This window comes from Rosa rugosa, chromosome 4 (assembly GCF_958449725.1).
Source record: "Rosa rugosa chromosome 4, drRosRugo1.1, whole genome shotgun sequence".
Classification (NCBI taxonomy): Eukaryota; Viridiplantae; Streptophyta; class Magnoliopsida; order Rosales; family Rosaceae; genus Rosa; species Rosa rugosa.
In genome coordinates this window covers 24052690-24069508 of record NC_084823.1, presented here as the reverse complement: position 1 = coordinate 24069508, position 16819 = coordinate 24052690, and the positions used below count along the sequence as shown (strand labels likewise).

The 16819-nt window shown below is 40.3% G+C and overlaps 1 protein-coding gene and 1 pseudogene across 1 annotated transcript; one reads left to right on the top strand and one right to left on the bottom strand.

Annotated features, from left to right (window-relative positions):
* Positions 1-16819, top strand: part of LOC133744531 (uncharacterized) — a 125138-nt pseudogene that overhangs the window by 9008 nt on the left and 99311 nt on the right.
* LOC133742218 (uncharacterized) lies at positions 5512-11520 on the bottom strand. Its single transcript, XM_062169898.1, has one exon. The coding sequence runs from the start codon at positions 11382-11384 to the stop codon at positions 5706-5708; it is 5679 nt and encodes a 1892-aa protein (XP_062025882.1). The 5' UTR covers positions 11385-11520; the 3' UTR covers positions 5512-5705.

Here is a 16819-nt window from a genome sequence, read left to right as displayed (position 1 = left end):
CTCAAAGCAAGCGCATAATTTAACCCTGAAATGTCATTAGTAGTATAAGTAAATAGGGATCGTTCTATTCCGGGGATTGAGGGTACACCTGTCATTGTCAAACAATTAAACAATTAAAATTAAAACAAAGTATAATATTCACACATATACACTATTCACGAAATAGGGGGGTATTTTTGATTTTGGTTTCTTTCGAAAATAAATAAAGTAAACAAACTAATTAAAATGCAAAAACATAAAAATACAAATGGAATGCAAGAACAAAGATCAAAGTCGAAACTCATGATTAAAATTGATTCAAGTTCATCATTGTTCATCATAGTCATGCAAGAGGAGTTGATCATGTAAATTGTTAGAAAGCAAACAATTCCCATCTTTTACTTTTCAATGCTAAATTAATCTAAGTGAAAGCACAAAGACTAATCCTATCAAACATGCATTCAAGCCCTAGAAAGCTAGTCAATCATACATGTTTAACGCAATAAGCACCTAGAAAGGCTATCAACTCAAATGTGCAACTTAGTATGAAAAAGTCCACCTAATTGCAATCTTCTTTGATTAAACTCGGTTTTTGTACAAAACCTTTACTACTTATTGATTCAAGAACACAAAACCAAAAAGTTGATTCATGTTCTTAAATTCATAGCAACATTCACATAAAAACCCTAAATGTTTCGAACCATTCAAGATTATCATACAAAAGATTTCTATCATGCAAATTTAATCAAACACTCACACATAAGCAACCATAAATCGCAAAACATGAATCTGAAAATTAACAATTAATCATAAAATTTCAGAAAACAATACTTGTTCAAACATATGTGTCAACTAAGGCATAACCAACGAAAATACAAACAAAGTTACAAGGAGAATCGGATTACACCAAGAGATGGAGATGGTGATGAACGAAAAGGTGATGTGGTCTCTTGAATTTCGAAAGCAATCTTCAAGGTGGAGGATGGATGGTGTTCACGGCTTGTCTTCTTCTTCCTTGGCCTTGCTTGCACTTCGTGGTTGCCCTAGAGGATGGAGAAGAGCACGGCTAGGCTAGAGAGTTTTCTGAATTTTTCTCAAAGTGTAAATTGTATGCGGAGAGGAACCCCTGACGTTGAGAAGAGGGGAGACTATATAGGGAACGGCAACTTGGTCTCCAAGGCCGTGCAAAACCCTAGAGAAACTCACGGCAAAGACTTGTTAACTCCACATAATTCCCTCCAATGAAATCTTGCCAAGTAAGCCCTATGATGTGTCTCAACCAATCACATAATTTCCTAGAATATTTCCCTTGATTTTCTTGCCGAAATACCTTGAGAATTTTCTGATTTTTGCACTTCCAATTCGGCCAAACTTCCTTTAGGGTTTCAAGGAATGTATCTAGACTTCTTTTGAGAGGTTTTCGAGTTCAACACATATTCTCTTTCCTTTAAAATCTCCCTAAGAAATCTCTTTGCCGAAATCTTCTTTATCCTTGCTTGATTTTCACGCCACTTCTCTCTCCTCCCTTTGGTTTTCACGGTAAAACAACTTTAGGTTTTGGGTTTTGCGTCACAAACCCTAATGTCATGGGCTTTGGTGGGCCTTGGTCCATGATAGGAGCATTTTAATGCGACGTTTTAACTGTATTTCCCTACATTTTCTGCGTTATTTCCTTAATAAAACTCTGTTTAGGAAAGTTTCCATTCTTTGATTGGGAAAGTTCCTATTTGTAGAAAGTTTCTATTTTGGTAGTTTCTATTTTTCATTTTTAGAAAGTTTCCCATTTTCAGTTTAGGAAAGTTGCCATTTTTCATTTTAGGAAAGTTTCTATTTTTCTTACTAGTTTCTATTTTCAGGACCTCCGAGCTAAAAAGTGGAAATGAACTCACAAATGGAAAGAGGAGCTTGCAAACGTTAAGGGGAGCAAAAATGAGGAACAATGGACCACAGAAATGAGCAGAAATGAAGAAAAGAAGTTTTCCTGCTTCAACCAGGAAACCCTGCGAAAGGGAGGAAAGCTTACCACTGATGTTTCCAACGTTACCATGAAAGAGAAATGGAAGAATGAAGTGTTATGGCGTTGGAATGTATAAAGGCTTGAAGTTGAAGCAACAAGGCCCAAAAACCCTCAAGACTTATTGGATTTTCGGCAAAATGGATACAAGGCCCACAAAGCCCATGCAATTAGGGTTTGTGACGCATGGAATGATGCGGCTAAAATAGCCTCACAATTTAACCCTGCAAAAATGTAGTTGTCAGTATAGGATAAGCAGGGATCGTTCAGTCCGGGGATTGTAGGGTACACCTACACAAAAAGGTCAATTAACAAATAAAAGAATAAAATGGGGTTTTTGAGATTTGGTTCCTAATCTATTTAAAATAAAAACAAAACAAATAAAACTATATACAATGATCGACTTCCCTAACCTAGACCAATACCACTCAGAAATTACTAAGTGTAAAAACAGAAAATCCATTTCAACATGCTACAAAAATGTGCCCATCTTAAACGCTTAGATAAGAGCCCAAATGAAAAGCCTCAGCGGATCAATCCATTTATCTGATTCGTTCTAATGTAGGTTTGGATCGGAAAAGTCCTTACCAAGCCTAATACTACTAATTTTCGAAAACACTCAGCGTAATTCTCTTAACTAGTAGTATTATCTAACCCTCGAATCAACTCACACGTGCAAATTAACCATTACACATAGAATTTAACACGTAATTTCCAGAATCGTTTAATCATTAAAGCATGATTTTTACCACTTTTTAGAACTAATTGCTACTTGTTTAACTCAGCGCCTTAACAAATAACAATTACCCTTGGCAAATTAAGCATACACACAAGAATACTCAGCGTGATTCTAGCATGCAAACTTATTAACCTAACTCTGAAAATTACCTAAACACATAAAAGGGCACAAGATTGTAACATGCATCATAAAAGAATTCTCGAAATTAACTCAATAATAAACTGAAAATCTCAAAAATATTAATACAAATATTCTGAAAATTTCATGTCTCCAATTACACAACTCGCAAATCCAAACACACAAAACCGAAACAAAAATTGTAAGTAGAGTCATAGTTACACTTTGAAGCTTTCCTCAGCGGCTTAGCAACAAGGTGATGAACTCGTCTCTGCTATGGTGGTGGAGCGTCCTTGACTCAGCGCCTAAGAACTTCGTAGATTGATGGATGGATGGTGGTCACGGTCTTGTAGGTGATGGAAGTTTAAGGAGTGAATTGGGCAGAGTCTTGGAATAGTTTTTGGCCAGGAAGTGATGGAAATTCTGTTCTGGACGTTGCCTATTTATAGGGGAGCATTGGTTGGCTTTTGTCGATCATACCCTTCATCATTGGACGGATGGGATTGCATCATAATTCCTTTAATTTTCCAACTGAAAACGTCTCCTTTATGGCCTTAACTCCTCTCATAATGGGGTCTTTTAACAGCTGAAACGTCTTTCTCCTTTATTCCCGAACTAAAAACGTCTTTCTCCTTTATTTATTTTCCAGCTGAAACGTCTTTCTCCTTTATTTCCCTTCTTCATTGCTTGGTCAAACGTCTTAAATTTCCTACAAAAAGGTGGAGAATATCAGATTTTTTTAAGAGAAAATAAAGGGAATTAATGTAAAGACCGCAAAAACGTCGACGGTAAGGAATCCTGATCCCGTTAGAATTTTTTTTTCATAAATTTCGCATTTTGCGCCTATTTTACGCCAAACACTGTACAAGACTCTTAAACTGACTCGATAACTCAAAACACGAAACTTAAGGGAGAAACAAGTCTAAAATGGGGCATATACTCAATAATATCGTCGCACTTTATGCTCCTATCAAATACCCCACACTTAACTTTTGCTAGTCCCTTAGCAAAACAGAAATACAAAACAAAACAAAGACTCGACAAAAAGCAAGTAAATGACTCTACTACCCCTAACTGTTGTCTCAGAGACTCCAAACTCATGGCTTTCACGTTAAACACTTAATCAAAATCGCATAGATAATTCCATGGTTAATAAACATGTAACGCTCATATGACTAAGTAAGATGTGGAGAACTTAAGTTATACAGTGAATGATAGCATGTTTCGAACAAGTCCAATCCAAACTCACAAGGCATACTCTCAATTTTTCTCTCAGAAATGGCTATGCTTAAAAGCTTCACACTCAAGTATATGCAAGAGAACAAATTGTAAGGCAACAAACAACTTGCATATTTCATCAATAAACGCATTTTGTGAAGAATTATTAAAGACCTCAAGAAATGACTAAGTGCACAAATGGACCTAAACCATAAGCTCGACTGCGTACCTGACTCCACTAACCAAAGACTGCCCATCTCAAGGATCAAGTAAGGACTTAAAACTGGTTGCAATGGGGCTAAGCTAGGGTTTTTGAAATGAAGATTAAGGATACAAAAATCCTAAGGACCTAGCAGAGCATATATGGACCACCTTATGTCACCATTTTTGTGGGCCAATTATCATTGTTTTGAACCCAACCTTCACTCTAACCAACATGGAAACGGACAAAGGCCTAATTTTCAACTTTGAGCCTTCTACAAATATGAAAGTCCAAAACCACACTTCAACAATTTCCCAAGAGTTTTCTTTTCAATTTTTCTTCTCTTTTGCCACTTTTCTTTCTTTCTTTCTTTTTCATTTTCATTTTCTTTCAATTTTTTTTTATGGAAAATTTTTTTTTCTCTTCTTTTTTTTCTTGGATTTTCCCCACCCCACACTTGTCTTTCATCGTCACCCCTACACATTATGTCATGCTCTACTAAGTCCCTAGGACAAGGGTAGAGATATCCTGTACTAAGCTCAAGGTAGGGTAGTGAGGGTGATGAAACAAAGGTTTTAAACGTAGGCTCAAAGGGGTTCACTCTAAGGAGTCCCACGACGGGTACAATTGGGGACACATGCTTGTTTGGCTATGGTGGTTACCCTAATGCCTTCTATCCTATCCAGGATCAGTGCATATTATGGCATACAAGTTTTGACAGTCACAACAGCCGAGTTCTAGTACTCTCTAGTCCATTAAAATCTATGGCACATGATCATTGGATTTTCAAAGAATGATGAGGTTTTGCAAATACAGCCACGAAATTCTAGAATTATCAATTAAGCACTCGAAAAGAAAGTCTTTTAGCTCAAAAGCTCACTTAGGGTCAAATGAATCAGACTTAATCCTAGCATGCTTAATGAACCAAGTTACAATCCTATCTCAAATCTTCATACAAGTATCACAACGTCGATTAACCACAGAATTCAATTAAGTCCTATTTCGATTGTGAAAACCTTCAGCCATGAATTCAGAGACATGTTCATCCTAGACGTTAGGAGCATCCTAAGACTCAAACAAACAAAAAGACTATAAAACCAACAAAATAATTATTATTATTTTTTTTTTTTTTAAACTGAAAAAATTCTGAAAATAAAGGTGTAAACCCACCCCATACTTAGAATCTACATTGTCCTCAATGTAGGCAAAATAATAATAATAATAATAATAAAATATGGTATATAGACCCTAAATATGGGAAGGGTAAAATAAACAAACAAACAAACAAAGACACAAGTACAATTCAACCTAAGCAAGTGAAGTGATAGAAATGTCAAACTCTCGTTGATGGCTCCTCCACAGCTTCTGTTGAAATGGGTTGCCTCCCATGCAGCGCTTAATATTTATAGTCCTTCAGCCGGGACTCTTCTCCTTGTTCACACGTCATGGGGTGCCTCCTGGAGGGGTATCTCTTCCAATGTGTGCCCCACGAAGGACTCATAGTAGGGCTTGAGACGATGCCCATTTACCTTGAACTCCTTCCCCGTCTTCTCACTCTTGATCTCTACAGCACCATGAGCAAACACATTTGTAACTATAAATGGGCCAACCCAACGAGAACGAAGTTTACCAGGGAATAGCTTAAGTCTGGAATGGAATAACAGAACTTTCTGGCCCACTTGGAAGCTTTTTCCGCGGATCATTTTGTCATGGTAGGCCTTTGTCTTCTCCTTGTAGATCCATGAAGCATCGTAGGCCTCATTCCTTATCTCCTCAAGCTCATTTAGCTGTAGCTTCCTATGTAGGCCCGCTTCATCATAATCCATGTTGAACTTCTGGACAGCCCACCAAGCCTTGTGCTCTAGCTCCACTGGAAGGTGGCATGCCTTTCCGTAGGCCAACCTAAAGGGAGACATCCCAATAGGCGTCTTGTAGGCTGTTCTGTAGGCCCACAATGCATCATCTAATCTCTGGCTCCAATCCTTCCTTGTTGGGCCCACTGTCTTTTCGAGTATCCTCTTGATCTCCCTGTTGGACACCTCTGCTTGGCCACTGGTCTGAGGGTGGTAGGGCGTGGACACCTTATGGGTTACCCCATACTTCTTCAGCAAAGCCTCGATTGTCCGGTTGCAAAAATGAGAACCTCCATCACTGATCAGCACACGTGGCACACCAAACCTGGAAAATATGTTAGTTTTCAAGAAACCTGCAACCACTTTTGAATCGTTAGTCCTGGTGGCTTTTGCTTCCACCCACTTTGATACATAGTCCACAGCCAATAGTATATATAAACAGCCATTAGACGAAGGAAATGGGCCCATAAAGTCAATGCCCCAAACATCGAAAATTTCTACAGTTATTATTGGGCTCATGGGCATTTGATCTTTTGGGCCAAGATTACCAGTCCGTTGGCATCTATCACAAGAAATACAAAACAAGTTTGCATCCTTGAAGATAGTGGGCCAATAAAATCCACAGTCTAAGACCTTCAAGGCCGTTCTACGAGGCCCAAAGTGGCCTCCACAAGCCTCACTATGGCAAAATGACAGAATTGACCTATGCTCAGACTCTGGGACACATCTCCTAATGACTTGGTCACTACAATGTTTCCATAAATAGGGCTCATCCCAAATAAAGTGCCTAGCCATTTTCTTCAATTTATCCTTACTAGCTTTGGAAAGTGTGTCAGGAAATGTCCTAGTGACTAAATAGTTAACTATATCCGCATACCAGGGCACACTAACCTCTATCCCAAAGAGCTGCTCATCTGGGAAAGTTTCCTGTAGGGGCTGGATGTCCTCCTCATGTACTATCCTGCTCAAATGGTCCGCCACCACATTCTCGCTTCCCTTCTTGTCCTTGATCGCTAGGTCAAACTCCTGCAGCAGCAAGATCCATCTAATCAATCTGGGCTTGGCCTCCTTCTTGATCATCAGATATCTCAAGGCTGCATGGTCAGAGTAAACAATTACTTTAGAGTGCAATAAATAAGAACGAAACTTATCTAAAGCAAAGACTACAGCCAAGAGTTCTTTTTCAGTGGTGGAGTAGTTGAGCTGGGCGTCGTTGAGGGTCCGAGAAGCATAGTAAATAGCATAGGGCTTCTTATCCTTCCTCTGGCCCAACACAGCTCCAACAGCATAGTCTGATGCATCACACATAAGCTCGAAGGGTAGACTCCAATCCGGAGGACAGATAATGGGGGCCGTGGTCAACAACTCCTTGAGCTTTTCAAACGCCTTCTTGCAATCCTCATTGAACACAAAGGGCACGTCCTTTTGCAATAGGGCACACATAGGTCTCGCCACCTTGGAGAAGTCTTTGATGAACCGCCTGTAAAATCCTGCATGGCCAAGAAAAGAGCGTACCTCCCTCACAGTTGTGGGGGAGGGTAAGTGACGTACAAGATCAACCTTAGCCTTATCTACCTCAATGCCCCTAGCAGATATTATGTGTCCTAACACTATCCCTTGTGTCACCATGAAGTGACACTTCTCCCAATTCAGCACAAGGTTAGTTTCTACACACCTCTCAAGTATCAATCCTAGATTCTCTAAACAAGTATCAAAATCTTTACCGAAGACACTAAAGTCGTCCATAAAGACTTCAATAATATTTTCAATGTATTCTGAGAAAATGGAAAGCATACATCTTTGGAAAGTACCTGGTGCGTTGCATAAGCCGAAGGGCATGCGCCTATAAGCAAAGGTCCCAAAGGGGCACGTGAAGGTCGTCTTCTCCTGATCCTCGTGGGCTATGCAGATCTGGTTGTACCCACTATATCCGTCCAAGAAGCAATAGTAGGAATGGCCCGCTAAGCGCTCCAACATCTGGTCAATAAAAGGCAAGGGCATATGATCCTTCCTCGTTGTGGCATTCAGCTTCCGGTAGTCGATACATACCCTATGACCAGTCACTAATCTCTGGGGCACTAGCTCATTATCCTCGTTCTGTACCACTGTCACCCCAGACTTCTTGGGCACCACTTGCACTGGAGAGACCCACTTACTATCAGAAATGGGGTAGATCACCCCACAATCTAGCAACTTGATCACCTCGTCTTGGACCACCTTCATCATGGGCGGATGTAGACGCCTTTGGGCTTCTCTTGTGGGCTTGGCGCCATCTTCTAACAGGATCCGGTGGACACACGTGGTTGGGCTGATCCCCTTGATATCTGCTAGAGTCCAACCAATGGCAGTCTTGTGCTTCTTCAACACGTCCACCAACTTCCTTTCTTGCTCTACCTCCAGCGTTGACGATATGATCACTGGGAGGGTCTCCTTTTCTCCTAGGTACGCGTACTTCAAATGCTCAGGGAGTACCTTCAATTCCAACTTGGGTGCCTGAACAATAGAGCGTAGCATTTTATTAGTAGAAACCGGAATTGACAAATAGGAAATTGACCTCTTTATAGGCTGAGCCTCCAGTGAGGCCACAGTCTTGATCACTCTAGGCTCCTCAACGTCCCACTCAACCTTGGGGATAGGTTCCCCATTTGCATCATATCCGACAACCTCCTCTAGGGTCAGAGCCAATTCATCCTCAACCATTACTTCAGAGAAAACCTGCGCGAGTGAATCAACTACATCAATAGCAAAGCAAGGTTTCAAGTCAGAAACAGGGTACCTCATGGCTTCAAGAATGTTGAAGCGTATAACATCACCATCAAACTCCATGGTGAGAGTCCCTTTGTACACGTCGATCTTCGTTCTTGCAGTCCTCATAAAGGGACGCCCTAAAAGTAATGGAGTGGTATTTAGGGGTGATTCCTCCATGTCCAATACGTAGAAATCCGCAGGGAATATCAGATGGTTTACCTGCACAAGAACATCCTCAACATACCCTTGAGGGTATTTGTTAGACCTATCAGCAAGTTGAATGACAACATTATCCCTTTTAAGAGGGCCTAGACCTAGGGACACATACAAATTATAAGGCATAACATTTATGGATGCCCCTAAGTCTAACATCACATTTTCAAACCTGGTGTCACCAATGATACAGGGAACAGAAAAACTCCCTGGGTCCTTCAACTTTGGGGGTAGTTTCCTCTGGATAACGGCTGATACCGTCTCGCTCATTTTCACCACCTCCTTCAATCTTGTCTGCCTCCTTGTGGTGCAAAGCTCCTTCAAGAACTTGGCGTATTTAGGCACTTGTTTGATGCACTCAATCAGGGGCATATTCACTTGAACCTTCTTGAAGATTTCCAAGATCTCTTGATCAGATTTATCTTTCTTCGTCTTGGCAAACCTGCTTGGGAAAGGTATAGAAACAACTGGGTTAGTCTTAATTAAACCACTAGAGTTAGGAATTGTACCTTTGGGTGCCTCAGCTTGGGGCACGTTAACTTCCACCCTTGATGTAGCTAGGTCCTTCTCAACATCCTCCTTAGACACCTCCACAACGTCTTCTTCTTCATTATGGGCCGCTTGGATCTTCTTGTGGGCTCTGGGAGGGTCAACTAGTACGCGTCCACTCCTAGTGATGATGGCTTGGGCGTGCTCATTCCTTGGGTTAGGCACTGTGTTGCTCGGTAGCTTCCCTGTTTCAGCAATTCGACCCATGAAATCCACCACTTGGCCCATTTGATTCTTGAGCTCTGCAATATCCTTTGAATGGGTCGCCTGTCCTACAACCAAAGCTTGAGTAGCCGTGTTAAGTTGTTGTTGCCCCGCAGCAAGGGACTTCAACAGTTCATCATAATTAGGGGCACTCAAAGTATTAGAAACAGGAGGTGGAGGGACAGAATTGGGAATACCAAAAGTTTGAGGTACCTGAGGCCTCAAAAACAAACCTGGTGGGCGCTGAGAATTCTGACCTGGGCCTTGAGGTGGTCTCAAGGTGTTATCATTGTTGGCCCAACGAAAGTTGGGGTGATCTCTGAGCCCAGGATTGTACGTATTGGAGTAAGGGTTGTACCTCGGGCCGCCTTGACCTCCATGATACCCTAGGGCGTTAACAGATTCCCATCCTTCTGGAGAGGCAAGCTGGGGACATTTATCAGTGGGGTGCCCTTGAGTCGAGCACATCCCACACACTTGAGCCATTGCTCCTCCTCCATTACCGTTTAAGACTTGAGACAGCAGAGTAGACATCTTGTTGACCTTGTCTTCAAGAGCAGAGTTAGTGGACACCTCATGTACCCTCCGTTGAGTGGAAAGCACCCCCTCATATTGCTGATAGTTTAGTGCACGATTAGTAAGTAGCTCCCTTGCATCAGCAGGTGTCTTATCCATAAAGGACCCTCCAGCAGCAGCATCTAACAGACCACGCTCATTAGCGGTGAGTCCTTCATAAAAATAGGTAAGGAGGGACCCCTCACTCATCCCATGGTTAGGGCATGATGCTACAAGGCTCTTAAACCTGTCCCAATAATTGCAGAAATTCTCCTCATGTCCTTGCGTGATTCCACTAATCTGCTTCCTCAAAACAGTGACCTTTGAGGCAGGAAAGTACTTCGTAAGGAACTCGCCCTTCATCCTATCCCAAGTGTTGATAGTCCCAGCAGGCAGCTCAAATAGCCAAGTCTTGGCCTTGTCCTCCAAAGTAAAGGGGAATGCCTTCATCTTCAAGATATTGATATCAGCTCCTTTAGGGCACATACTCCCACAGACAAACTCGAACTCCTTGAGATGCTTATTGGTGTCTTCACTACTCATCCCATGAAACTTGGGTAGGTGATGCAGAAACCCACTCTTTAACTCAAAATCATCATTAAGCCCCTCTCCTGGTTCTGGATAGGCAATGCATAAGGGCGCAGCACCCCCACCTGTAGGATTAGACAGTTGCCTAATAGTCTCAGCCATTGGTGCTTGTACTTGCTCAACACGGGCGTGCTCTTCCTCTTCTTCCTCTTCTGTATTCGCAACGTCCTCTTCAGTGACCTCCTCTTCCTCCTCTTCAAAGACTTGTTCTTCTCCTTCTTCAGAATGGTCAGGTTTGTTGATCTCCTCGGTTGATCTAGTTGAGGAGTTATAACCTGAATAGTTAGAGTCCTGAGAATCCCTCCTTTCTAGAAGAGGGCGGTCTGAAAAAGTGAGTTCTGCCCTTTGCTTAGCACGTTCCAATTTCTCAAAGAGCTCCTTAGTCTTATCAGAGACAGTGGACATTCATGGACCTTTAAGACCAAATCAAGTGTTAGTAACATATACAAGGTTCGAAATACAAACATTATGTCTTTCCTACTTTCTAAGTTACTTTTACATTTACATACTTAGGTATTGGAACAGAGGACCTCGTTTGTGCAATGGGACTATAGAACAGCTACCCTCGACAAGGTCATGTTTAATCCAATATACCTTAAGCATGTCACATAACATTTTTTATTTTTTTTTTATCTTTTTTTTTTTTTTTTTTAAGTTTGTTATAAACTTAGTTAATATCTCAATTGATTCCAAGTTGTAAGTCGAGCCCAATAGAAACCACTACTATTGGTGAGATACGATATAGGGATAGTCGCCTAGACATAAGTCTCTTTCCTTTGTTTCAGAAGGCCGGATGGCCAGATTAAGAGTTAAGTGAGAGGGAGGACTCATTTTGGTGATACTACGGAGGCTACTCCCTCATTGAGGTTTACGCCCCTTTCGGCTACTCCCACATAGTGGTTTACGCTCATTCTATAGTATCTCTGAGATCCAATTGAACCCATCACCCAGGGTCTCAACCTAAGACACCATCTGTAATGCCCCTTACTCAGCTGGGAAATTAACTTATGTGTTAGACCGTTCTCCAAGTGCTAATAAAGGCCGCCCTCAACCTCAAGAGACCTTAGCAAGGTACTAATGAAGGGTTTAGGTCAATATTAACAAAAGGGCCCTTGTCTACTCATACGATTTTACACACTGACAACAATTAAGTATTTAACTAAATTCATGACAACATACAATTTACAACAATTAAGTATATTAATCTAAGTGAAACACATACAATTTACAACATGCTTAAAAAAAAAAAAAAAAAAAAAAAAAACTCATTCTACAATTTACAACATGCTTAAAAACTTCTACAAATTGTACAACAATTATAAAAGACATGCTTAATTTCGTAACACTCATAAAACTTAAACTAAATCACAATTATAGCTTGGCCAAACATAAATTGCAATTTGTCACCATTCCACAAGTGTAGAACAAAAATTGAGCATGCAGTCTATATACAACAAAATCGATGACACTTTAAACATTGGAGATTTTAACAATCCCCGGCAACGGCGCCAAAAATTGATGCGGCTAAAATAGCCTCACAATTTAACCCTGCAAAAATGTAGTTGTCAGTATAGGATAAGCAGGGATCGTTCAGTCCGGGGATTGTAGGGTACACCTACACAAAAAGGTCAATTAACAAATAAAAGAATAAAATGGGGTTTTTGAGATTTGGTTCCTAATCTATTTAAAATAAAAACAAAACAAATAAAACTATATACAATGATCGACTTCCCTAACCTAGACCAATACCACTCAGAAATTACTAAGTGTAAAAACAGAAAATCCATTTCAACATGCTACAAAAATGTGCCCATCTTAAACGCTTAGATAAGAGCCCAAATGAAAAGCCTCAGCGGATCAATCCATTTATCTGATTCGTTCTAATGTAGGTTTGGATCGGAAAAGTCCTTACCAAGCCTAATACTACTAATTTTCGAAAACACTCAGCGTAATTCTCTTAACTAGTAGTATTATCTAACCCTCGAATCAACTCACACGTGCAAATTAACCATTACACATAGAATTTAACACGTAATTTCCAGAATCGTTTAATCATTAAAGCATGATTTTTACCACTTTTTAGAACTAATTGCTACTTGTTTAACTCAGCGCCTTAACAAATAACAATTACCCTTGGCAAATTAAGCATACACACAAGAATACTCAGCGTGATTCTAGCATGCAAACTTATTAACCTAACTCTGAAAATTACCTAAACACATAAAAGGGCACAAGATTGTAACATGCATCATAAAAGAATTCTCGAAATTAACTCAATAATAAACTGAAAATCTCAAAAATATTAATACAAATATTCTGAAAATTTCATGTCTCCAATTACACAACTCGCAAATCCAAACACACAAAACCGAAACAAAAATTGTAAGTAGAGTCATAGTTACACTTTGAAGCTTTCCTCAGCGGCTTAGCAACAAGGTGATGAACTCGTCTCTGCTATGGTGGTGGAGCGTCCTTGACTCAGCGCCTAAGAACTTCGTAGATTGATGGATGGATGGTGGTCACGGTCTTGTAGGTGATGGAAGTTTAAGGAGTGAATTGGGCAGAGTCTTGGAATAGTTTTTGGCCAGGAAGTGATGGAAATTCTGTTCTGGACGTTGCCTATTTATAGGGGAGCATTGGTTGGCTTTTGTCGATCATACCCTTCATCATTGGACGGATGGGATTGCATCATAATTCCTTTAATTTTCCAACTGAAAACGTCTCCTTTATGGCCTTAACTCCTCTCATAATGGGGTCTTTTAACAGCTGAAACGTCTTTCTCCTTTATTCCCGAACTAAAAACGTCTTTCTCCTTTATTTATTTTCCAGCTGAAACGTCTTTCTCCTTTATTTCCCTTCTTCATTGCTTGGTCAAACGTCTTAAATTTCCTACAAAAAGGTGGAGAATATCAGATTTTTTTAAGAGAAAATAAAGGGAATTAATGTAAAGACCGCAAAAACGTCGACGGTAAGGAATCCTGATCCCGTTAGAATTTTTTTTTCATAAATTTCGCATTTTGCGCCTATTTTACGCCAAACACTGTACAAGACTCTTAAACTGACTCGATAACTCAAAACACGAAACTTAAGGGAGAAACAAGTCTAAAATGGGGCATATACTCAATAATATCGTCGCACTTTATGCTCCTATCAAATACCCCACACTTAACTTTTGCTAGTCCCTTAGCAAAACAGAAATACAAAACAAAACAAAGACTCGACAAAAAGCAAGTAAATGACTCTACTACCCCTAACTGTTGTCTCAGAGACTCCAAACTCATGGCTTTCACGTTAAACACTTAATCAAAATCGCATAGATAATTCCATGGTTAATAAACATGTAACGCTCATATGACTAAGTAAGATGTGGAGAACTTAAGTTATACAGTGAATGATAGCATGTTTCGAACAAGTCCAATCCAAACTCACAAGGCATACTCTCAATTTTTCTCTCAGAAATGGCTATGCTTAAAAGCTTCACACTCAAGTATATGCAAGAGAACAAATTGTAAGGCAACAAACAACTTGCATATTTCATCAATAAACGCATTTTGTGAAGAATTATTAAAGACCTCAAGAAATGACTAAGTGCACAAATGGACCTAAACCATAAGCTCGACTGCGTACCTGACTCCACTAACCAAAGACTGCCCATCTCAAGGATCAAGTAAGGACTTAAAACTGGTTGCAATGGGGCTAAGCTAGGGTTTTTGAAATGAAGATTAAGGATACAAAAATCCTAAGGACCTAGCAGAGCATATATGGACCACCTTATGTCACCATTTTTGTGGGCCAATTATCATTGTTTTGAACCCAACCTTCACTCTAACCAACATGGAAACGGACAAAGGCCTAATTTTCAACTTTGAGCCTTCTACAAATATGAAAGTCCAAAACCACACTTCAACAATTTCCCAAGAGTTTTCTTTTCAATTTTTCTTCTCTTTTGCCACTTTTCTTTCTTTCTTTCTTTTTCATTTTCATTTTCTTTCAATTTTTTTTTATGGAAAATTTTTTTTTCTCTTCTTTTTTTTCTTGGATTTTCCCCACCCCACACTTGTCTTTCATCGTCACCCCTACACATTATGTCATGCTCTACTAAGTCCCTAGGACAAGGGTAGAGATATCCTGTACTAAGCTCAAGGTAGGGTAGTGAGGGTGATGAAACAAAGGTTTTAAACGTAGGCTCAAAGGGGTTCACTCTAAGGAGTCCCACGACGGGTACAATTGGGGACACATGCTTGTTTGGCTATGGTGGTTACCCTAATGCCTTCTATCCTATCCAGGATCAGTGCATATTATGGCATACAAGTTTTGACAGTCACAACAGCCGAGTTCTAGTACTCTCTAGTCCATTAAAATCTATGGCACATGATCATTGGATTTTCAAAGAATGATGAGGTTTTGCAAATACAGCCACGAAATTCTAGAATTATCAATTAAGCACTCGAAAAGAAAGTCTTTTAGCTCAAAAGCTCACTTAGGGTCAAATGAATCAGACTTAATCCTAGCATGCTTAATGAACCAAGTTACAATCCTATCTCAAATCTTCATACAAGTATCACAACGTCGATTAACCACAGAATTCAATTAAGTCCTATTTCGATTGTGAAAACCTTCAGCCATGAATTCAGAGACATGTTCATCCTAGACGTTAGGAGCATCCTAAGACTCAAACAAACAAAAAGACTATAAAACCAACAAAATAATTATTATTATTTTTTTTTTTTTTAAACTGAAAAAATTCTGAAAATAAAGGTGTAAACCCACCCCATACTTAGAATCTACATTGTCCTCAATGTAGGCAAAAAAATAATAATAATAATAATAAAATATGGTATATAGACCCTAAATATGGGAAGGGTAAAATAAACAAACAAACAAACAAAGACACAAGTACAATTCAACCTAAGCAAGTGAAGTGATAGAAATGTCAAACTCTCGTTGATGGCTCCTCCACAGCTTCTGTTGAAATGGGTTGCCTCCCATGCAGCGCTTAATATTTATAGTCCTTCAGCCGGGACTCTTCTCCTTGTTCACACGTCATGGGGTGCCTCCTGGAGGGGTATCTCTTCCAATGTGTGCCCCATGAAGGACTCATAGTAGGGCTTGAGACGATGCCCATTTACCTTGAACTCCTTCCCCGTCTTCTCACTCTTGATCTCTACAGCACCATGAGCAAACACATTTGTAACTATAAATGGGCCAACCCAACGAGAACGAAGTTTACCAGGGAATAGCTTAAGTCTGGAATGGAATAACAGAACTTTCTGGCCCACTTGGAAGCTTTTTCCGCGGATCATTTTGTCATGGTAGGCCTTTGTCTTCTCCTTGTAGATCCATGAAGCATCGTAGGCCTCATTCCTTATCTCCTCAAGCTCATTTAGCTGTAGCTTCCTATGTAGGCCCGCTTCATCATAATCCATGTTGAACTTCTGGACAGCCCACCAAGCCTTGTGCTCTAGCTCCACTGGAAGGTGGCATGCCTTTCCGTAGGCCAACCTAAAGGGAGACATCCCAATAGGCGTCTTGTAGGCTGTTCTGTAGGCCCACAATGCATCATCTAATCTCTGGCTCCAATCCTTCCTTGTTGGGCCCACTGTCTTTTCGAGTATCCTCTTGATCTCCCTGTTGGACACCTCTGCTTGGCCACTGGTCTGAGGGTGGTAGGGCGTGGACACCTTATGGGTTACCCCATACTTCTTCAGCAAAGCCTCGATTGTCCGGTTGCAAAAATGAGAACCTCCATCACTGATCAGCACACGTGGCACACCAAACCTGGAAAATATGTTAGTTTTCAAGAAACCTGCAACCACTTTTGAATCGTTAGTCCTGGTGGC

Coding starts and splice junctions, on each gene's coding strand:
- LOC133742218 (XM_062169898.1), bottom strand. CDS start 11,384: ATGTCCACTGTCTCTGATAAGACTAAGGAGCTCTTTGAGAAATTGGAA.